We start from the raw sequence: 23,535 nt of genomic DNA, 5'->3' as shown, positions 1-23,535 counted from the left end.
GTTTGGGTTTTCAGCTGTTGCTGGCTGTCAGCCTCCTAGTATGGGATCCATGTCATACCTACTCTAGGGACCGCCTGCCACCTTAGCTGTGCCTCCCTGACGCTGATGGCTGGCTGGCACCTTCAGCCCTTCACTGGCTGCCAGGGTCCCCTGAGGCTACATATGCCTGATTCATCTTCTTCCTCTCTGTTTCTAGGACCTTCCCCACCCAGTCATGTGAGGCCAGTGGTCATCTCTCACCTCAATTTCTGTCCCTTCCCATATGAGCTGCCTCAGGACCAACATATACATTTTAGCTCCCACTTCGTATCTTGTGACCTTGCATTTGGGGGACAGGTACACAGCTTCCAACGTCATGCATCTCAAATTCCATCTTGTTAGACTTGAGCCATCATTCTCTCTTGCTAAAATCTTTTTGGATCTATCTTCATCCCCCCTACCATCTTATCAGTCACAAATTTTGAGGAGTATAGCTTTGCTATGTTTATCTAAGCTATCAAGGAAAAATATGTGTAGGATGGAACCAACAACAGAGCTTTTCACTTGCTGCTAGATACCCCTTTGATGTTGATGCTGAACCATAAAGCAACCCCTTTGGATACAGTCATTCATTTAGTGCCTGTTTTGCTGGATTATATAATATCTATAGTCCAAATATTTCAAGCGTCCAGTCCAGATGTTTCGAAACGGTGGCAAATGTTTTGTTTGGCCTGCACATTATTTTTAAAATTCTAAACTCAAGTTAAAAACCAGGAGGCTTCTCACCAAAATATCCAGATTACTGGCTTTTCTTGAGAAATACTTAATAACAATCAGCTGGAACTGAGCGGCAGATTCCTTTGTTAGACAGGCATGCGCTCCCCGGCTGGCTACAGTCCTTGATTACTCATTTATTACTCACTAAGTTTGAGTTTACAAACTTCCTAAAGGATATGAAGGGAGACTTTCTGTAACAACCATTGTATGAGCTATCTATTGCTGTGTAACAAATCACCCCAAACTTGGCAATCTTTGAGGGTCAAGAATCCAGGGAATCTTCATGATGTAGGTACTCAAAACCCCTTTCCGATCTTGCTGCTTGCTCTTTGGATAATGACAAACCTCTTAAGCTTGACTTACAGGGCCCCGTCTTCAAGGTTTGCCCCTCACTTTCTCTCACTCCATCGCACTCCTGCCCATCCTGTGCCCTCCGCCCCTGGCTACCCGAGCTTCCGCTAATCTTAAGCACCATACTCCCTCCATTTTCAACCTATGCACCGTGCTGGGTTTATGTGCCTGGGACCTCTTTCCTCCTCTCTTAAAAAAGAAATCATGACTGTGTTAGGTATTAAATCCCATTGCCTGTAATATGCATAATCCCTGCCCTTTTCTTGAGTCAATAATGGTTTTCCAGCCCCTTTCTTCTCCATATTAGTTCAGTGATACAATATCTCATGGATCTCAGTGCCTTGAATCATGCTCTTCTTGGTTGGAAACTAGACTGACTGGCAACAGTCAGGCACTCTCTTCACATTCATTTTTAGCAGAGTAGTTAAATGCTCAGCACTGAGGCTTGACTGCCTGGGTTTGAATCTTGATTCTGCCATTTATAAGCTGGTGACTTACACTGATACCTGTGTAACCTCAGTTTTCTTATCTTTAAAGTAGGAAGAATATGGGGTGCCTGGGAGGCTCAGTCATTAGGCATCTGCTCAGCTTAGGTCATGGTCCCAGGGTCCTGGGATCGAGCCCTGCATCGGGCTCCCTGCTCAGTGGGAAGCCTGCTTCTCCCTCTCCCACTCCCCCTGCTTGTTTCCTCTATCATTCTCTCTCTCTCTCTCTGTCAAATAACCAAAATCTTTTTTAAAAATTTAAAAAATAAAATAAAATAAGAAGAATAACTTAAAATAAGCTTTCCTATAAGCTCATGGTGAGGAGTAAATGAGTTAATTGTGGAAAGTACTCAGGAAGGGCCTGCTGGCCCAGAGTCAGTGTTTCTCGTGGTGATCACTGTATCCCCTCTCTCCCCTTCAGCCAGCTGCCCCGTGATCTCAGGCACAGCCAGCACAAGATGGGGATGCCCGGGTCAGAGGTCAATCCTAGGAGATCCGGTGATCCTCTCAGATTGAGAGAGAAGGCAGTGGGGATGGAAGGAGCTCACTTTGCAGAAAGACATGCGCACATCTCAGTCAGCCTCTGCTACTGATGAAGTATGCAGTCTTGGTCCCATCATGTTAACACCTCCGTTTTCTTGTCTATAAAACGCAAATACCAATAGCTCCTCTCAGGGTTGTTTTGAAAATTAAATAATGCCTGTAATGTGTGGAGTACTTTAGTGCAGGAACATAGCAGTTATTTAATAAATGTTAATTTCCTTCTTCTTCCCTTCAAATCCAGCATTCCTCTCGTGGGCACAGAGGTAGCTACAGAAGGAAGCTAGGGAGCCGGGCTTTCTCTTCGGTGTCTCACACAATAAGCCATTGGCCTCAATCATGGGTCCCTTCTTACTCATCTTCTTAATTCTGTTCTTACAGAGCCCAATCAACTGCAATTTTGAATCTCCTTTTATTTTCTCTACATGACCTTTAAAAAATAAGAGCCTCCTTAGGAGTTCCCCGGGATCTGATTTTTCTGGGTTTCTCCCATGTTATTCCTGTTTTGGATCATCACTGGTTACATAAGCAGAATTGGTTCTAAGGGCCTCCTTCCAAAGCCTCTAACCCATGAGATCACAGCTTTCTTTCCCATCCACTTTTGGAAATCTGTCTACTAAAGCCTAGGCTTTGGGTCCACCTGGCCTGCCTGCCTCTAACAGGCCCTGTGAGATGATACGGACATTGTCCCGAGGTTCCCACACTCCACTTCACCAGTTTTTCATGGTTGATAGGAACTGATAAGCCCAGAATATCAAAGTGTCTTTTTTTTAAATCTATATTGTTCATGTATCAAACCCTGTTGCAGCACTAGAAATCAGTAGAGAAAAAGCCTATGCCTATACAGAATGTACATTTTAGCCACACATACAGACAATATCCAAATAACCAGGTAAGGACTAATATGATTTTTAGATACTTGAAAACACTTGCAGGAAAATAAGATGGGACAGGTAGGGGAGAGAACATATAGGGATGGAAGGAGGTGGATTGGAAGATTTGAGGAGATGGTCAGGGAAAGCCTATCCGAGCCCGTGGTATTCAATAGACCTTGCAAAAAGCTAGATCTTTGAGGCGGGAGGTATAATTGCAAAGGCCCAGGAGCTAAGGAAAGAATGAGTTTTAGTCAGAGCCCATGGAGTCCTAGAAGAACCACGGGCAGTTGTTGGGGTCATAGGCAAAGGGTGTCTTTGTGTTTGCATGTGTGCAATTGTGTGTGTGTGTGTGTGTGTGTGTGTGTGCCTTTTGGGGGTTGGGAGGGAAGACCTGTAGGTTTCATTAGACTCTCTGAGATGTACAAAGGGTAATTACCATGGCATCCTTCCCTCTAGCCATCGGGGGAGGGAATTGTTAGCTCAGTAAGATGTCAGACATCTTGCTTCGAATGAGGTGGAAGCCTTCCCTTTGGTGCCTGGGCAGCCAGGCCACAGCACCAATAGCCCACTAGAGATTCCGCTCTCACCTAAATGCTTCCACCCTTCCATGAGGCATGCTGAGGCAGGAGTTAACCCTTCCTGCCCCAGCAGCGCTGTTCCCCCCGACTCAAGTCATCTGCAAATCTTTGCAATACCCTTGGGATCACCCCCCACCTGGCTTCCAGCCTGAAATTGACTTTGCTTGCTACCCTTGCTGTCAGTAATGCTGTGTAGGCTTATTTCTTTAATTTATTTGAGAGAGAGAGAGAGAGAGAGAGCATGGGGAGGGGGAAAGACGGAGAGGGAGAATCCCAAGCAGATTCCCTGCTGGGTGCAGAGCTTGCCTCAGGCCGACGTTGGCTGGATCCCACAATCCTGAGGTCATGACCAGAGCCGAAATCAAGAATCGGACGCTAACTGACTGACCACCCAGGTGCCCCCTGCAGCATAGACTCCTGGAGAGATTAGTTTTGTCTTCAGCTCCCAGCTCAACAGTTTCCTCATCCAACTCACAGGTCCCTCCCACACCCACCTCTCTCGCCACATCCCTGGCCGCTCTCCATGGTAACCAGTTCACCGGTGGATTTCTCTCCTCTGCCTGCATGCTAATCCCCTAGGCAAACTCTCTTCCTGCCCTCACACGCTGTCGCCCCACTTGATCCAGCTATTGTGGTTCCAGTATCCAGAAAGCCAGACACTGCTTGCAATCACCCTCCACACCCCCGGCTGATATCCTGCCAGTTCTTTGCTCTTTCGAAGTCAGTGGGGGGTGGGGGGGGGTAGCAATAAAAGTACCACTCAGCTATCTGACTTCCTCAGTGTCCCGCCATACTCGAAAGATATGCCTCTCTTTCTAAACGGGGTTGTCCAGCCACTGGTGGTTAACAGCAGAGGGACGTGGCCGTGGCTGGGTGAGGTTCGGTGGCTGCCCAGGAGGGTGGGGCCTCTCCCACCTAGCTGTGCGCCTGCAGGGGTAAGCAGCAAAGCCGCCTTGTGTCTCCCAGTGCTCTGGAGTCTGCAGGGGGTCGTTTGCACCCCACACCCAGCATAACCCACACTGGCAGGCCTGCCACTTCCCACTTCCCGAACATGTCATGCATGTTCATGCTCTCAGCCTTTATGCATGCTGTGTGTTTCTCCCCGGGACAGTTTTTCTGTCCTCTTTATCTTCCTAGCAAGCCCTCCTCACCCATCCCTTTGAGAAACTCAAATATCATCCTATAAAGCTTATCCCATCCTGTACTATGTTGTCACAGCATCTTGTGACAACCACTTTTAGAACATATTTCAATGCACTAAAATGATCTGTTTAATTCCTTCCTCCCACCACATTGCGAGCTTCTTGAGGCCAGAACCCTAACTTACTTACCCCACAGGCCCAGCACCGAGCACCGGGTCTGCCACGCGTTGAGCGCTCCGTAAAAATCTGCCCTTTGGACACACAAATGAAAGAAACACAATAGGGACATGAAGTGAGGAAGAGCAATGTTCTCAGTATTGGGGGCGTGTCTATCAGGGAAGTGCTATTTCTTGGGTTTTCTGAAGTCTCACTAGAGGAATATAATGATAAATATTGCTAAAATAGAGGGGTCTGAAAAAAAAATCAATAATCCCAAAAGGCCTGGCCAAAAAAATGTACCAGCAGGCGGCTGGCTGTGCAGGTTGCAGACTTTAGATGACAGCTCCTGGGCAAGGTGATGCACCCCCGTCCTGGAGTCTCCTGTGCTTGTCTCGGTCCCGCATTCTGAGAGCATCTCTGGCCCAGGGGCTCTGCCTTTGGTAGATTTAAAGTAAGAGGAATATACACAGCATGTCAGGAAAGCCCAGGGAGCCCGGGACGGAGCCCAGGACCTGGCTGATGTTAGCAGTCCCCGTAGGGATGCTGCTGGTAAGAGGACCTCTGTAATCCTAGCTCTGAGATTCAAACAAACAAACAACAAAACAAAACAGTGCTTCCAGCAGCTGATTGTTTTTGTCTGCACTTGGGCTCCACTGCAGGCCTCAACAGACTCAAGTATTTAGGGAGTTTTATCAGACACCTCTGTGCCCAGGAGCATGAGGAATGACCCACCCAGAGCCCAGGCCTAGATTGGAGTCCCTCTCACTCCCAGCCTCTCCCAGGCCCGAGAGAACCTGAAGCATGGCTAGAAAGGGTTTTGCCTTGGTGGAGGGCAGTACCGGCCCTCACCTTCTCCAGCCCCTTCTCTGCTCAGGTGCATGGCTGAGGCTGGGGATCCCCAAGCTAAGGGTGCATGGGAAGGATGAATGGGAGCTAACTGTGCCGTCCAGAGGGGCTGCCTGCTCCATTGCTCCAGACACGCCCTGCCAGGCTAGGTGGCGGGCTCTGCCTCCCTTTACTTCTCAGCCCGGGGCCTTTTCCTGAACCCCAGCCCCTTGCTTAGGCCCACCCCCAGGCCTACCCCTTTGCTGGGGTTCCTCCTGAGATCCACAGCTATGTTTCTTCTGGGTCAGTGTTCCCCTTGCTTGGAGACCTGCTAGGTCCCCACTCCTGTCCTTGTGTGTGCCTCACTTGCTTTCTCCTTCCACAGAGCACAAACTCGATGCCTGACGTCATCGTACACATCCAGTGGTGTGTCTTGGGTATTGCCCTTCCAGTCTTGGAGCTCCTTGAGGGGAGGAGCTTGGTTTACCCTCTGAGCAGTGAGAAGCACAATGAGACACTCAGTGCTGTTTGTTGAATGAGTGAGTGCCCAGGGAACATGGCGTGTCTCCCTTGAGCCAGGGTTCAGCATGTCCTGTTGAAACATCCATGGTCCACGATACTAGGTGTTGGCACTGGATTTCTCCTTTGTCATTTGAAGATAACCACATGTGGGATTAAGAACATGAACCTGAGTCAGGGTACCTGGGTTTGCATCCCCGTCCCACCCTCTTCAGCCCTGGACCCTGAGCACATCTGTCCGCTCTTTGTAGCTTCATTATAGTCATTGGTAAGATGGGCCAAAATGCATAAAAGGTCCCTGCCTCATAGGGGTGTGTGAATGGGAACAGAGATGGCAGAGGCTTTCTGTAGGTTTTCATGCTTTAAATCTCAAAGTGGCGTGGATGAGACCTGCTAAAGTCCTGGCTTCCCCAAATAATGCCGGAGAGGATGCTCCTCGCCTAGCCACTTCCTAAGGCAGAAGGGAACAGGGGAGTTCAGACTAATGAACATTCAGTAACAGCACCCCTTAAGCACTTATAACATGTCCTGCCTTGTCTCACAGAGCCCTACAGCCACCCAAAGAAGTAGGTAACATTATTTCCATCTCAGCAATAGGTAATTGAGGCTCAGAGAGGTTAAGCCACACACCCAAAGTCACACAGCTGATAGTTGGCCACACTAGGAATTAAATTAAAATCAGTCTGTCCCCTGAGTCCCTGCTCTTTCTGCTTTGTGTGACATCTTTCAATAAAAAAACAAAAACCCAAGGACTGAGAGCAGAGCTCTTGGGTTCTGCCTTATTGTGCACCCCTTCACAGGATCCTTTCTTTTGAGAATAGATTGCCTAAGGGTGTTCAGTGAGCTGAGGAAAAGAGCACCAAACCCACTGATCTGACAAGCACTGACAGTGGGTGGGGTATAAATATGTGTGCAAAGCCCACGACATCTCCTGAGTCATGACTCAGCCAGGCTGGGGCTGCTCGTCACACAGCCTGAGCAGCCAGTGATTTGCCGAAGTACAGAGTTGACTTACAGCCTGTGGGAACCTTCGCTCTTCCCCCAGAGGACACTCAGGGCTCTGCCATAGGACTTGGACCTCAAGGCCTACTGGTGGTCCTCATTGGTCTCCTGGAACCCATCAGTGTTTCCAGTGCCCTGTGTCCATGTTCCAAGGAGAAAAAAATTCCTTCCCTTCCCCGAGCCTTTCCTCTACTCGAAGAGCTGCAGATGAAGGAAGAGTTCTGAAAGAGCCTCAGCAGGGTCAGATGAGGTAAGAGGAAAGTTCCGGGTGGAGGGAGAAGTTCATGCAAAGGTACTGTGGCACCACTGAGTTCAGTGTGTTTGGAAATGTGACAAGCACAGAGGCTTGCCAAGGAGGTGAAGCAAGCAGGGACTGGGACCTTCAGCGCTACAGGCCAACAGCGATGAGGCCAGGGGTCGGGCTTGGGGGGAGGTTGTTACTCTAGCATGCATAGAAGCTTAGACCTCCAGCATCTCAGGACCATGGGAGTCAATCTCCAAAAATCACAGACTTTCAAGATCTCAGAATCTCGAAATTTTGGACTCATAACCTAAACCCTTATGCTTTCAGTAATGAGGTTTTGGATCAAGTTTCTGAGCTGGACAGCACTCAGAGCTCTCCAAGTCTTGCCCAAAAGGAGAATTTAGCACCAAAATTCCAGCTGGCCTCCAGCTTAACTCCCAACAGCAACTGAACATTCCCAAGGGCCCATACTAGACCTTGCCCTCCTGGAAACCCCTTTGTGTGCTGGGACACCAGCAGGGTCTGTTCTCAGCTCAGATCTGACCCGCTGTTATAGGTTCCATGCCAACATTTCCTGAGGCTTTGAGGTCTTGGTAACTCCCTCCATTGAATTTCACAGCAAGGGCTGTGCTCAGTACTCCCGAGCTGGAGGGATGGGACCTGAAGCAGTGTCCACTCCACTCTGCCTGGATCACCCATCCTGGCACTTTTAATAAGTCCTGGGATTCCTGCTGAAAACCACCAGAGGAGGTTTAAAATACAGGAGTATTTTATGCCCTGTAAGTAATTTTGCATGCTAGCATTTGGGCCACTGTCCCACCTTTACTTTCTATGGGTTTCCATCTCACACAGCCCCAGGCAAACTGGCCCTTGTCCAAGGTCATTTCATCCACGAGGACAACTGATTTCTATTAGTCCATTATTCCTGTTTTCATTTTCTGAATTGCTCATGGTTGATGAATAGAGAACTGGTGGACTAGAGAGCCTGGAGCTCTGGTTCGGGGGGGCAGGGGAGATGGGGGAGAAGCTGGAATCTCCTCCTGGTTGTTCGGATTACCAGCTCTGTGACCACCACAAGTCTGAGGGTGTCAGGAGCAGAAAGGGTGTGATCGCTCAGCAGCGCCTCCCTGACGTATGGCCAGGACCCCATGGTGAACACCCAGACTGGTCCAGGAAGACTTTTGTTCTTGGCCCTCTAGCCTATCTCCCAGCCAGGAGTGTACCTTAATTGTGCCTGATTGTGAATTCCGAAGGTGAGTGAGGAATAAGCCCTCTAGGAAACCTAAACCCAGCCCTCTTCCCTCATTTGTAGGCCTTGCTTGCTTGGGGATTTTGACCCCAGAGAAAGGATTTGTGCATGAATACTCTCCCAGCCCTCCAGTTGAAAGGAAGCTGAGTGTGGCAATCTGATCCCCCCTCCTTGGGCTCTAAGGATACATAGTAGCTGGAAGAAGATTTTTTTTTCCGAACTGAATCCGTGATTGCAGAAGGCTCTTGAAGGAGGCCTGAGTCCTATGGCTCCTTCAGTAGGCTGCTCTTTGGAGTCAGACAGATCTGACTTTGAACCCCTGCTCGTTCTTTACCATGTGTCTATTGGGTATGTCATTGGAAGTCTGCTCCTTGAGTTTTCTGCTTTGTCGTTTGAAGATCATCGCATGAGGGATGCAGAACATGGACCCGAGCCCGGGTGCCTGGGTCTCATCCTCATTCTACCCCCTTCCAGCCCTAGGACCCTGAGCAAATCCCTCCTCCTCTCTGTGCTCCAAGTGCCTGATATATGGAATGGGGCGAATCTTACGCTTTACCTGGAGGAGTATCATAGTTGTTGAGAGTACAGCATGAGAAACAGCTGAAGTGGGTTTGGAACAGTACCTGGCATGTGGTAAGCATTAAATAAATAAAGCATTAGCTATAAATGTCATTGTTTACAGGGTGCTAGTGAGATTTCAATTAGATGAGCATCTAGAATAATGGACAGTATTTCGTGTGTGCTTAACATACCATTGCTGGATGAATGAATAAAGATCGGGATGAGTAACTATCAAGCACGGGGGAGACACCCACAGGACTGCAGCCTTTCTGGCTGGGCCTTGGCACAGTGTCCTGGGCTGACCTAGACTGTCAGCGGCTGGTCGTGCACACCTTCTGCCAATGCTATGTGCCCAGCTCTAGGGCTCAGTGGCATAAGCTTGAAATCTGCTCTGGTGGTGGTATTCATACCACAGACATGGGCCAATGTTATAAATCGAGGTTTGGTTTGTTGTTATCAAGACAGAGAGAGAGAAAGGAGGGGAGAGAGGGAGGGAGAGGGAAATGGGAGAGAAAGAGAGAGAAAGAGAAGCATTGATTTCCACCTAACACATCCTTGACTGGCCAGGGGACCATTTTTACACCTGCCACTGCTGTCTTCAGAGACCCGTTCTGACCATGTTATTACAGCGTACATGATCCAAAATAAGACATTTTGGAGCAGATAAGAAGATATTAGTGGATGTTGAGAGCCTGGCTTTGGAGACCCCGTGAAGTGAGGAGTGCATAAATTTTGTGGGTTTGGTCGTCACTAATGCCTGGCTGTGGCGTGACCTGGGTGGCCAGTCTGGGGCTTTCTGTAACTTGCCAAGACTAAATTAATGCTTGGAGCCTCCCAGGAAGATCATGACACTCTGCCTGGGTCCTCCCGCTCTCCTCTAAATGCCATCTGTGGAGCTCCTAGGTGGACCCTTTCCCCAAGTCCTGAGTAAGGAGAACCATTTAAGGCCGTTCCAAATCTACTTTGGTACCAACTGACTTTGACGCAGCACAGCGATGAAAGGAGCCGGATGGAAGTGCGGCTGGTAAGCGCATAGGACAGAAGAAAGAAACACGTGCAAGAATTTGTAAATGGCCCAGGCTTTAAAGACTCATCCAAAGTGATCTTAAAGGGAGAGGAATGCACAAAGCAAGACTGCCCTGAGTGTGTCCTGGGATCACGGCGGTCTCAGCCCGGCTCACCCTCATTCATCAGCAGGCCCACAGCCCCCTCCAGCTTCTTCAATGAAATGGGGGTGGGGTAGCCTCTCTATTTATTTATTTTTTTAGCTCTTCCGGTAAGTGGATGATCAACCAGGTTTGACAACCATTGCATCCTAATAAATAATCTCTCTTTTAAAATGTGTTGACATATCGTTTGTGTTTCGATGGCCCTAAAGGGCTTTAGAGGAAAGTCAGTTAATCTTCTGTTCTGAGGAAGACCAGCTACTGTTCACTCTTGGAAGAATAAACAGAAACGTGCTGTGCTTTTAATCTTTAAATTAGCACCATTGGAGACTGGCAATTAGTAGCGCTTCTCAGTAGGGGGGTGTTCACACTCCCTTCAGGCACTGGAGGGAGGGGTAGCCACTTGGATCTAGGCTGGGTTTGGGGGACAACACTGAGTTAGGAGGCGGGCTGGGCCGGCTCACCTAAAACTGTGGGGGCTGGGCAGAAGGGACAAAAGGCAGTGCCCTGGGCAGAGGGAAGCTGGGGAATGACAGGGGACCGTCCAAAGCAGCAGATCTGAAGATGACCACACACAGAGAATTGAAAATCGACTGGAAAATAAAGGGTCTGTTACTGAGGGTAGCAAGAAGGATTCTAGAGGTTTGGAAGAACGGGGAGGGGCAGCCTTTTTCGGACAGAGTCTGATGCCTCCTGCGTAGGGCTGGAGCCGCACCTATTCTGGGGGAAGCTCGTTTTCCCACCTGTTACAAAACTGATACTCCTCTATTAACAGGTAACAGATAACAACTATTTCAGTTGTTATCGGGCTTGGCTGCCCGTCAGAATCTCCCTGCAAGCTGGTGCGACAGTCAGAGACTCAGGCCCTGATCTACTTAATCGGACTCTGTGGAGGGTGGTCTCTGGAAACCAAGCGGATACTCAGGCGGGCTGGTAGAGAGGTGGCACCCGAGTACAGAGTGTGAACTCCAGGTCCAGCCCAGTTGGACTTAAATCCTGACTTCACCATTTACTCCCTGGGTCACATTGGGCCTTAATTTCCTTGTCTTCAAAATACAATGTTAATAGTAACTGCATCACAGGGTTGTCAAAAGATTTCAGTGAGACAATATTTGCAAACTGTAAAATGCCTGGTATGTTATCATTATCATTATTATTGTTTCCTTTATGAAAGAGTAGCCAGTCAATGCAGAGATAGTGGGAGTAAAGAAATACATACTGTCATCCTACCCATACACATACACATCATATACACCCATCAAGAGTTAAAAATGTCACATGCTGCTGGGGACCATAGTATCTTGGAGAACTATGTCTTCTTAGCTTGGGTTCCCGCAGAACCAGACCCCAAGATGCAAGTTGAGGCCAGGTTGTGTAGACGAGCCCTGGAAACAGTGATGAAGAAGGGGGCAGGCCTCGAAAGAGCGAAGCCCCATTGGGCATCAATTTCCTGATCCTTTCTTTTCCTTTCTGCAAGAGATAAAGAGTACCTCATTAGGTGTTTAAATCAGATTAATGGCCATTAGTACCAGATTTCTCCTGCTCCGCCTGCATTTTGTTTCTTTTGGGATGACTCTGTGAAACTAATTGCTTTTTACAGGAGCAGCACAGGGGCAGATATGGGGAGGGAAAAAAATGCTCTGTCTGACCAGGCTGGTCGAATTCCACATTTTGACTTGGCTTCTAAGTCTGGAGGAGGGAGAGCAGGCAAGCAGCCTGCGCTCCTCGGGCTCGGAGGGGAGGCCTCACGTGGGGAGGGTGGAGAGCAGCCCTGACCTCCTAAGAGGGGAATGGTGTTTGATGAGCTCGGCTCCTGGGAGTGCTGATTCACAGAGGTCCTTCAGATGTCAGCTGAGTAGGGATTTGTGGACAGCAGGAGAGGGCTGGAGGAGCAACACAGACAGGATGACACCTGGCCCCATGCAGGGTGCAAATTGTATTTCTCCCTCAACGCAGACTATTGACAACTCCTCCATTGATTCTAAATCTGGCAAAGTCACAGAGAGCAGACTCCCTACCTCCTCTTTCCCCAACACATTAAAACAGACATGAAATACAGCTTTCCCCTTTTTTCCACAGTGATGCTCCTGCCGTGCTCCCCCCAGACACTTCATTAAAAGTTATTCATAGATATTTCAAGAAGTAGTTAAAGGTAGCTTCCAGAGGGGGAGAAAAGTGAAAGAATGCAACTTGGAGACAGGAAGTTGAACATCAGATCTTTAGCAAAAGTAGAAAAGCAAAAATGCTGAACCCCGTGATTACATTTTTCTCTGAGCTTCCCGGCAGCCTCAGCAAAAAGGTCAATATGAGGAGTTATATATTTGTGTTCAGGTATAAAGAAAACCTCAAGTTCTTCATATTTTTTTAGCTGAGTTCTGAGAGGTATTTGTCATATATACATTATAGCTAATATGTGATAGTGTCTTGGACCACAGTTTCCTAGCAAACTCAGAAGTGCCTCTGAGATAGTTCTTTCTTGCTTTGGCAACTGATAAAAGTTGAAGGAAAACATGAAAACCTAATTGTTAAAGGCACTTTGCAATAACTATGAGCCAGTATTAACTGTGATATTTCAGGACTTTTTCAATGTTTGATGGCAGCTGTTTGATCATGGCTAAGGGAATTCTGTCTTCTAATCAGTAGCCAATTCTGGGATGCAGCAGGCTAAGAACAGAATTTTTTTCTAGCTAGTCCACCAGAAACCTTTATTCTAGTTCTTTTGCCAGAGCTCAGGAGTAGAAAGGGGCAAGCAGCTCCTATGAGAAGCAAACTTTTTCTTCTCTTGCTGCCACCTTCTAAGTGGTTCTTCTGTGTCTATCTGTCCCTTCTCATTTCCTGTGCATCAGGAGTTCACGATCTTACTATAATGTCAGCACCACACCAGAATAATAGAGCCCGTTTTGTTAGCCTTTGTGTGCAACAAACCAGCCCACAGGTTACTGGTTTAAAACAGTAGCCATTTACTGGCTCACAGTTCTGTAATAAGGTAGCTCGTGTCTGCTCTGCAGGGTGTCAGCTGGGCTCCCCCTGCATTTACAATCAGCTGAAGGATCCAAGATGGCCTCTCTCACATGTCTTGGCCTCGGTGGGGTGGCCTAAATTAATGGGGACTCCCTGGGCCTCTCAAGCTCAAAGGGGCTGGTCTTCCTTACTTAGGGTAGCAAGATAATGAAAGCAGAAGCTGTAAGGCTTCCTCAGGCCTATGTCTGCACCAGCCCAGATCCCTCCGACAGCATCCTATTGCCCCACAGTCAGCCCGGATTCAGTGTGTAGAGCAGCTACACAAGGGTGCGAGTTCAGGGAGGTGGATTCTTGGAGGATTGTTGGGTGGCAATCATCTTCGGCCCTGTACCACCAATAAACTCAACCACAGTGGTCCTGTAGGCAGCGGTTCTCACCCGAGGGGTGGGATGGGAGAGAAGGGGACAAGTACGTCCCCCTTGGGAGTGAGGAAAGGTATCATTTGGTATTAGCCCACTTCTCACTCTAACTTTCTGGACTCGCGCCACCCTCATAAGTCCGAATACAGGCTTTTTGAGTTCTATTTAAAATTGTCAAAACGGAGGGGCACAGGGTGGCTCAGTCATTAAAGCTTCTGCCTTCAGATCAGGTCATGATCCCAGGGTCCCGGGATTGAGCCCCGTGTTTGGCTCCCTGCTCAGCGGGAAGCCTGCTTCTCCTTCTCCCACTCCCCCTCCTTGTGTTCCCTCTCTCGCTGTGTCTCTCTCTGGCAAATAAATAAAGTCTTTAAATAAATAGATAAATAAATATAATTTTCAAAATGGTTATGTCAGAGATGGACCTTTGAAGACATGGAACAGGAAATGTTTTAAGAGGCCTCCTGACAGCCATGCTTGAAGACACTGTAAGCATGGGGCACACCGAGTTAGGCCCCTCTGTCTATGGCCAACCTTGGACAGCCGCATCCCCAAGCCTCTCCAGTCGGCTGTGCTGCTGCAGATCATGAGGTCATGTCACATCAGCTAAAGTGAGATACACAGTGTGTTAATGGCAGCCTCAAAGTCAGTTCAGTTTTCATCAGGCTGGAACGAGAAAGCCGACGGGCCTCACTGGCCCTAACTCCGGGAAAGGGTCACACTGTGTGAAAGGATGACTCGAATGACAGTTGAGGCCATATGCTGATCACTTTTGCAGAAGCCAGAAAAGCCAGAAAGCAGGAGGGCTAGATCATCCAGCCACTGGATAACAGAATTAGGGGCAAGACATTCTGACTTCAGAGAGACGGAGTAAATCTTTAAAAAGATTGAAAGAGGGCTAAACGTAAGATCCTATGTTTTGGCTCAGAGCATGCATAAACACACACGCACATACACACACACACTCACACACACACTCACACACACAAGCATGCACCCACACATGCATGCAGCTGTGAAGAAAAGGAATGAAGGAGCCTGACTTGGCAGCACCAGGTGAAGAGGACCTTTAGTTGTCTGTTTCCAGGAAGCTCAAGTTGAGTCGAAAGCAGGCCAAATTAATGTGTCCTTCAACTACATGAATAGGAGCATAGACTCTAGGATGAGGGAGGTGATTTGTTCATTCTATTCTGTATAACCCAGTTTACTCCATAAGTATTAGACCAATTTCTAGGTGTGTAATTTAAAAGTGTTAGAGAAAACCACATAACTTGAGGGAAGTTTGGTGTGATTAAAGAACCTGAACTCAGAGGAACTAAAGACACTTGACCTAAAATCCCCGGCAAGGACTTAAGGATGGTCTTTAAATGGTTGTCATGTGGAAGAGGGATTGGATCTGCCCCCTTTGGCCTCCAGAATAAATCTTGGACCAGTGAGTGGAAGGTGGAAGACCCCTGGCATTTGGAACATCTAACAGTTGGAGTGGCCCAGTAAGGAACGGGCTGCATCATGTGTCCTGTCACTTTGAGGCTGAAGGATCAAACACACATCAGGTTAGCCAGAGGGGACCTGACCTTAGAGGGGTAATCCATTCAAAACAAATGTTAAAATCCTGTCCAACTGACGCTGAGGTCGTGGCATTCATAAGGATTTGCCCAAGATCACAGAGCAAGTTGGTAGATGTCTAGGAACTGACTTTCCTGCCTCCCTTTCTGCATTTCTGCCCTGGATGCCAAGTTCCCTCACCAATGTGATGATGACTCAGCAGAGATGCCTAGGGATCATATCCTACCCATCCTTCCAGACCGATTTGTTTGGCCACCATCGTGTGTAAAAAGGTTTGAAATTGGGGTGCCTGGGTGGCTCAGTGGGTTAAAGCCTCTGCCTTTGGCTCGGGTCGTGATCCTGGGGTCCTGAGATCGAGCCCCGCATCGGGCTCTCTGCTCAGCAGGGAGCCTGCTTCCCTCTCTCTCTCTGTCTGCCTACTTGTGATCTCTGTCTGTAAAATAAATAAATAAAATCTTAAAAAACAAAAAAAAAGATTTGAAATCAATGTCTGCAGGGGGGCATACCAGTTCTGGCAGTGGCCACCGTGCCCCACAGTCTTCCCTGGACATGAGGTCCCGCACATGCTCACATCTCCTGCTTGGCCACCATGGCCTTGCTGCTTGCTGAATCTAACCTAGAGACAAGGCAGAGCAGGAGTAGGAGGTCCTGAACTAGAGCCCATGAAGAAGGCTTTGCAGCTCCTTCTCTTATAGCTCCCAGCGTGATGGAAACTGACAAAGGGCAGAAAGGAGCTTTTTTTTTTTTTAAGCATCTACACCGTGCTAGGCATTTTTCACACATGTTAATCCCATTTAATCCTCATAACAACTCTGTTAGTTTCCTAGAGCAGCCATAACAAAGTGCCACAAATTAGGTAGCTTAGAGCAATAGGAATTTATTGTCTCACTATTCTGGAGTCCAAAATCAAGTCCAAATCAAGCAGGGCCACGCCCTGTCTGAAGGTGATAGAGAGGGATCTGTTCCAGGCCACCTAGCTTCTGCTACCTCAGGTCTTCCTCAGTTTATAGGTGGTCATCTTCTCTTTCTGTTTCCCTCCTTGTCTTCCTTCTTTGCCTCTGTCTGTGTCTGAAGTTCCTCCTTTTTAAGGAATACCTGTCATATGGGATTAGGACCCAAAGATCTTACCTTAGTTAAATCTGCAAAGACCCTATTCCCAACGAAGGTCATCTTCCAAGTTACTAGGGGTTAGATTTCAACATACCTTTTTGCAGGGACACAGTTCAACCCCTAACAGTCCACCCTGTGCTTCCGCACAATTCATGTCCTTACCACATGCAAAATACATTCACCACATCTGATATCCACACAGACGTCAACAACTAGTTTAGTAATAGGCCCAGGATTATAATAACACTGATACTTGGAAAGCAGCCTTAAATGCAGAATTGCTGACCCCAAACACCATCCTTTCTATGGCACAGGGCTGCTGCTATGGGGCACGCCCACTGTGTGCCAGGCACTGTGCCTGCTACCTCATACCCTTTTGTCACAGTGCCGTGCTGGTCTGGTTGGGCCCCAGACTGGGCACCAAGGGGCACAGAGCTCCTACTATCTTCTTCTTTTTTTTTTTTTTTTTTAAGATTTTGTTTATTTATTTGAGAGCGAATGAGAGAGAGAGAGAGCATGAGAAGGAGGAGGGTCAGAAGGAGAAGCAGACTTTCTGTAGAGCAGGGAGCCTGATGTGGGACTCAATCCTGGGACTCCAGGATCATGACCTGAACCAAAGGTGATCGCTTAACCAAGTGAGCCACCCAGGCGCCCTGCTCCTACGGCCTTCTGATAGGGATGAGGCTCAGCCCAAGTGGGTCTGTCCCAGGGCCTGGGCATGAGCGGGCTGAGAAGGTGGAGGAGGGCACCCGAATGGGCAGTCCAGGAGAATACAGACAAAGAGAAACAGAGTCCTGGGGAGATGCAGTGGTTGCAGGTAGGAGAATGCAGCCCACCTGGGTCATTCTGGGGGGAGGGGTGTCGTGGGCTATTGCCTGAACTTCTGTGGAAGACCCAATGAATGTGGCTGCTGTGCTGTCACTAGCTGGGAGGCGAGGGGGTGGCAGGAGCCGTTTACATTATGAAGCAGGGGAATCAGATGCTTAGCCAGGCAACGGCAGGCAACAACCCAATACCAACTGCTCACATGGCATAATGCCTGGTCCTCCACTTCCTGGAAAGATGGCGATCCAGGCAGTACATTAGGCAGGCGATCTAATCTTCGTCGATGGAAGCTTTCTTTGAGCATTAGAGGAGCTCCAGTGGAGGGCACTGGGGAAGAAAGAGGCCACTGAGCTGATGAGAAGAATATGGCTTTGGAAGTCTTTAGACCCGGCTTGAAACCAGCCCGCGCCACTCACGAGCTGCGTGGCATCGGACAAACTGAGAAACCCTTCTGAGCCCCATTCTCCCGTGGGCCGGTTGTGAGGATTCAATAGACAGGGCGTGTGAATCACGCGGTCCTGTGCGAGTTGCCGAGCTCAGTACAAACTGTTTCCCTTTGAAGCTGAGTGGCGCTGGCCATCCTGGGGAACATGAAGGGGACCTGGGGAGGGAAATGGACCCTCCAGCCTCTCTGTGGGGGAGTCCGTTCACCCTAAGAGGGTGAATGTCTTCATTGCACCTTCCCCGCTATGCTAATGATGCATTTTCTCCCCCTCCAGAGGAACTGAAGGAGAAACTGACAGAGTATGTGGACAAGGTAAATGGCCAGAAGCCGGGTTTCATCAAAGTCGTGCGTCACAGCAAGCAGGAAGGCCTCATCCGCTCCCGAGTCAGCGGCTGGAGGGTGGCCACTGCCCCTGTAGTGGCCCTCTTCGATGCCCATGTGGAGTTCAATGTGGGCTGGTAAGTGCCCATCGGGAGAGGAAGATGAGTCCCAGGGTGGTCCTGGGCTGTGGCTCAAAGGAGTGCAAAGCATGCTGGGATCTCAGTCATAGTGGGGGAAAGGAGAGAACTGTGGAAACAGCTGAAATCGGATGTATGACTGATGTAGGCAACAGGCCAGCCCTTCGAGGTTGGGGAGAGCCGGGGGTCAGCAGACCAATGCAGTGTCTCAAGGGTATGGTGACATCGGGTGTGACCCTGGCTAGTGGCTTCTCTCTAGGAGGCAGGGTCTGGGAGAAGGTAAATGCTAAGGGCCAAGCTGAGAGTGCCAGCCCAGCTAAGCACAGTGCGAGTGTCCAGCAAGGGACAGCTGGACCAGACTTGAGGCAGGAGCCCAACCATACAGACAGGGTCAAGGCCCAGTGGTCAGAGGGGGAGAAGGTAGCTTGATGTCATCAGGTGGGATCCCCCCTTCCCCAAAATGCCCTGCCAGGCGTAGCATAGAATCTCAGACTTTCCCTACTGGTGAAACTGGGTCTTAAAAACATTTCCTTTCTCTGGTGAGGGCTGCTTGGCGGCTGCGTGGGGTAAAACAAAATGTATATGGCCTCCATGGCTGCAGCCAAGCAAGGATGGGGCACCTGACCCCGATATCCCGGCAGGGCTGGAGGGTGCACTCTGGCCAGCCCACTGTGTGTGGCTTTGCAGAGAGCAAGGGTGAGGAGGGCCCTTAATAGGAAGGAGTCGCTGGGCATGCACACCACATGGCTAGATTTGGGCAGAGTTTTACATAACACACTCAAATTAAGGCTGCAATGAAGCCGTTTTTTATAGTTGAAGTCCCCGCTTGCCATTTGTGACTATTTAAAAAGCATTTTCATTGGATTTATGGCCAGAAGAGGAGAGGGACACTTACTATTTCAAGCTGATTTGAATAAACAATTATGCAACAAATGCATTATTAATAAGAAGCTCATCATTCCTGTCTGCAAACACTTTACTTGCCTGGTGTCCATTGGGGCCTCCTGGCTCCTTGGAAAGCCCTCCTCCCCACCTCTCCGTGGGCGGTAGAGAACCGGTGGGATGGGGTGGTGTGTCTGGAGGACGGAAGCAGCCATGAGTAACTGGTGAAAATACGTTTGTTCTCACCTCCATGCCTCTGCCATCCTCATCTGCCTTTTCCTCCTGCTTGATACAATGAATTTTAGCAAAATCAAAGCCCAAGTTGAAAGCTTCCCATGGAACCTCAGATCTCCTCCTTTCTTCTTGCTTAGGCCTTAAGATTTTTTTTTTTCTAGTGGAAAAAGGGAAATCAAACAGACATAAGGATCTAAGGCACTAATGGTCTCTCAGCTCAGCCCAGGACGTGCTGCAGGAGTGGGGTGGAGGGGTGGAGATTAAACAGGGGCTCCTTCCCAGGAGGCCAGGCAACCTGCTGAAGCAGAGAGCCAGGTGGCTTTTTGCCTTTTTCTGCAGGGGAAGGAGCATCGGGGTCACCAGTCTGGTATTTACCCACCTCGGAAGGAGTGACCCTTCTCTCCCTCCCTCTTGCTCAGGGCTGAACCTGTGCTCACACGCATAAAGGAGAACCGGAAACGCATCATCTCGCCATCCTTTGACAACATCAAATATGACAACTTTGAGATAGAAGAGTACCCACTGGCCGCCCAGGGCTTTGACTGGGAGCTGTGGTGTCGCTACCTAAACCCCCCCAAGGCCTGGTGGAAGCTGGAGAACTCCACTGCCCCGATCAGGTAATGTGTCCTTACCCGTGGGTCTCTCCACCTTATCTTCCATGCAGGGGCTCCCTTCCCAACTCAAGCCCTATTCCCCAAATTCCAGCCCCACTGTGGGATGACAGGATGGGGGTTGGAAGGGAATTACAAATGACCTTCAGTCACCACTTACAGGCCCTTTCTGTAGAACCATGGCACCCAGAATCCACTCAGAGGCTCAAACTTACTCATTTCAGCACATGACCATGGGACACCTGTTGGGGGCCAACAGTTGTGCCGGAAGCCGGGGATCCAGAGTGATTAAGATGCAGTTCCTACCCCTAAAAGCCTGCAGTCTGGTGAGGACAGACAAAATAATTAGAATAGCAAATGATTGCTGGAGGAAACTGTGTGGAAAGTGGGGAGAATCTTTTTTGGAGACTAGGATTTGCACTTGTTTTTAAGTGCAAATAGTAGATTGCAAAGTTGGGGCAGGAGCACTCATAGTTGAAGACACAGCGTAAGTTCATGGACACAGAGGAAGTATAAAGGGACCTTTGCAGGGAGAAGCATGAGGAGGCAGCCCCATGCCATGAGGCCCGAGGGCCAGAGAGGCAAGATCGGACCCCACAACAGCTTGGATCTCTCACCACTATTTGAGTTTATCCTGTAAGAGTCCATTAAAAGTGGCTTCAAACTGCATTTCAAGGATGACAAGCTCTTTTTGCCTTCACTGTTGCCTTCACAGACCCCAGATGACTCCTCTGTTCTCTGGGTCAGGACTCCTGCAACAGCCACCCCACCAGCCCTTATTTCTGTCTGGTTAATCACAGACCAGGTACCTTTATGCTCTCTGCAAAGTCTTGCCCATTAAACACAGAGATGACACCAGAGGTGGCCTAGGGGACTATTCTTAGAATGAAAGAGGAGATTAGAAACTGATGTTGCTTTGTATTACATGAGGGAGAAAGATTATGAAAAAATCTAATTGAAAGTGGGTGATTATTATCTGAGATCATATCCTTCCTTGCCAGAAGAAAAAAACTACATTCATATTTAAAACCGGGTGGAAGAGAACTATCTAGCTTTCCTGCAGTTATCTCTGTTACCCACCTGTTAGCCCCTGCCACAATACTGTGTTGTGAAATATTTGTTCAGAGGTCACTGTGTGCAAGGGCCTTTCCCACACATGGTCTCATTTGCTTCTCATTATAACCTTGTGACAGCTCATTGTGTCACCCTTGTTTTATAAGATGGGGAAAACCCATAAAACAGAGGAAGGAGAATGGCTCTGTCAAAGGCTATGGGCAGTGGAGCCAGGATCCAAACCTAGGTCAGCTAGATCCCACATCGAGTTGTCATCCTTGTAGACACCCCCAGTTGAGCTCAGAACTGGCATGGCTGGAATTGTGCCTCGGCATGCTGAATGATCCTGGAAGGAAGATCCTTGCTGTCATGCAAGGAGAATTCTTGCCGAAGACTGCACTGATATTACCTGCTTTGTTCTGCTCATCTTGAAATGTGTTGGCCTAGTCATAGTAAACCAGTGTTCTACCCTTGACAGAGAATATCATCTCAGTCTCAAAGTTTTCATCACCTAATTCTTGTCAAAAATTTGGCCAAGAGAAATTATATTCATGGAAGTTTTGGGGGAAGAACTGTATTGGTTTTATCCCTAGATGAAGATAACCCCACAGAAAGCTGTGGGTTATACAAATATACCTTGCCCACTTTGGCTCCTGTTTCTTTGGGGCTGTACGTCAGTGCTGTGTCACATGATGTAAGCTAGGAAAAGAGCCCAGAGATACTATTGCATTCTAAAGTGACATCTTTGAACACTGAGGTGCATGTGGCCCTTCTTTTCGCTACATCTGTATCTGTGGGGTGGTCCATATACACAATGGAATATTACTCAGCCATCAGAAAGGATGAATACCCACCCACCACTTGCATTGACATGGATGGGACTGGAGGGGATTATACTGAGTGAAATAAATGAAGCAGAGATAGACAGTTATCATATGATTTCACATGTATGTGGAACATAAGAAATAGCATGGAGGACATTAGGAGAAGGAAGGGGAAAATGAGAGGGAAATCAAAGGGGGAGATGAACCATGAGAGACTATGGGCTCTGGGAAACAAACTGAGGGTTTCAGAAGGGTGAGCCCGGTGATGGGTATGAAGGAAGGCACATATTGCTTGGAGCCCTGGGTGTTGTATGCAAACAATGAATCATGGAACACTACATCAAAAACTAGTGATGTACTGTTTGGGGACTAACATTCTAAAAAAAAATTTAAAATAAAGTGATGTCTTTTGAGAGGTTGTTCACTATGTCCCAAAGTGACCTCTACAAAGACTGACATGAGAAATTTCTTTCAGACTGACTGCTAGTCAAAGAAAATCTTGCTAGCCCTAAGGAATGAGTATATTTTCATGTGGGAACTCTAAATGTATTTCTAAGACATGTTTGTTCATTTTCACCTTGGCTGCCAGGAAGCTTAGCATCAATTTTGTGAGTCTCCTTTAAGGACTGTCAAGGAGGACCTAATGCTGCATTCTAACTAGCCCCAATTTGTTGTAAACTTTTGGCCTTTTCAGGCATTTATGTATTTTGTTTTTCATGGTATTGTACATTTTTTGTAAGCTATCTCTAATCCTTTGGGGAATGAGGCAGGGTATAACCCAATAACAGGTTCAGGCTGATTGGGTCCACTTCATACCCCAGCTGGTTAATAAGGAACAGACCATCCGAAGTGTCCTATGCTCATGGCACAGCAACTGTTTTAGAGTATGCTGTTCCCCTGAGTGGGTTTGGCCAAATGGGGAAGGCCCCTTCCTGCATGTCTTAGAGCACCATGTTGAAATATTCAGCATTTTCAGGATGTCAAGGACAAGGTTGAGACTTGACTCTGCCCACCCTGCTGTTTTTAAATCACCGTGTGTTTAAAGAAGGGATTCTCTGGGCTTTTTCAATGTGCAAGTGCATCTTTTTTTTTTTTAAGATTTTATTTATTTATTTGACAGACAGAGATCATAAGTAGGCAGAGAGGCAGGCAGAGAGAGAGGAGGAAGCAGGCCCCCTGCTGAGCAGAGAGCCCAATGTGGGACTCAATCCCAGGACCCTAGGATCATGACCTGAGCTGAAGGCAGAGGCTTTAACCCACTGAGCCACCCAGGTGCCCCACAAGTGCATCTTTTTAAATGATTTTTCAAGGCACCACTATCCCCACAGGTTTTCAAGGTTTTATATTATTTCATTCAATCCATGTGAGGTTATGGTTGATTCTGTTCCGTAGATATGGAATCGGAGGCTCCAGGAGTCGAGGAAACTTTTCTCAGGAACACACAGACAGGCAAGGGTTGTCCTCATTAGCGGGCCCCTCCAAGGACAGGGTCAAGCATCCTCCGTTAGAGCAGGAACTCAGCCTAGTTTAGGGGGAGTGGATTGAAGTGCATTTACTGCCCTGGCTGCCCATGATCTATGGAATGTGAGCCCATCCAGAATAAAATGCTGTGATTTGAAAGGAGGTGAGGCAGGGAGCCCAAGGCTCTTGTCTCCACTTGAGCAGCCTCCTGCACGGGCATTGTCCAAAGCGATGACC

At 48.4% G+C, this 23,535-nt stretch overlaps 1 protein-coding gene across 2 annotated transcripts in view; it reads left to right on the top strand.

Annotated features, from left to right (window-relative positions):
* GALNT18 (polypeptide N-acetylgalactosaminyltransferase 18) overlaps positions 1 to 23,535 on the top strand; it is a 340,317-nt gene that overhangs the window by 220,705 nt on the left and 96,077 nt on the right. For both annotated transcript variants that reach the window (XM_082683098.1, XM_082683099.1), the window contains exons 4-5: positions 18,050 to 18,233; positions 19,769 to 19,966. In XM_082683098.1, coding sequence (XP_082539224.1) covers positions 18,050 to 18,233; positions 19,769 to 19,966 — 382 coding nt within the window. The remainder of the gene's footprint in view (positions 1 to 18,049; positions 18,234 to 19,768; positions 19,967 to 23,535) is intronic.

The sequence above is a fragment of the Mustela nivalis genome (assembly GCF_964662115.1).
Source record: "Mustela nivalis genome assembly, chromosome: 9".
In the NCBI taxonomy this organism is placed as follows: Eukaryota; Metazoa; Chordata; class Mammalia; order Carnivora; family Mustelidae; genus Mustela; species Mustela nivalis.
The sequence above is the reverse complement of the archived record's forward strand: the minus strand, read 5'-3'. Positions and strand labels throughout refer to the sequence as shown.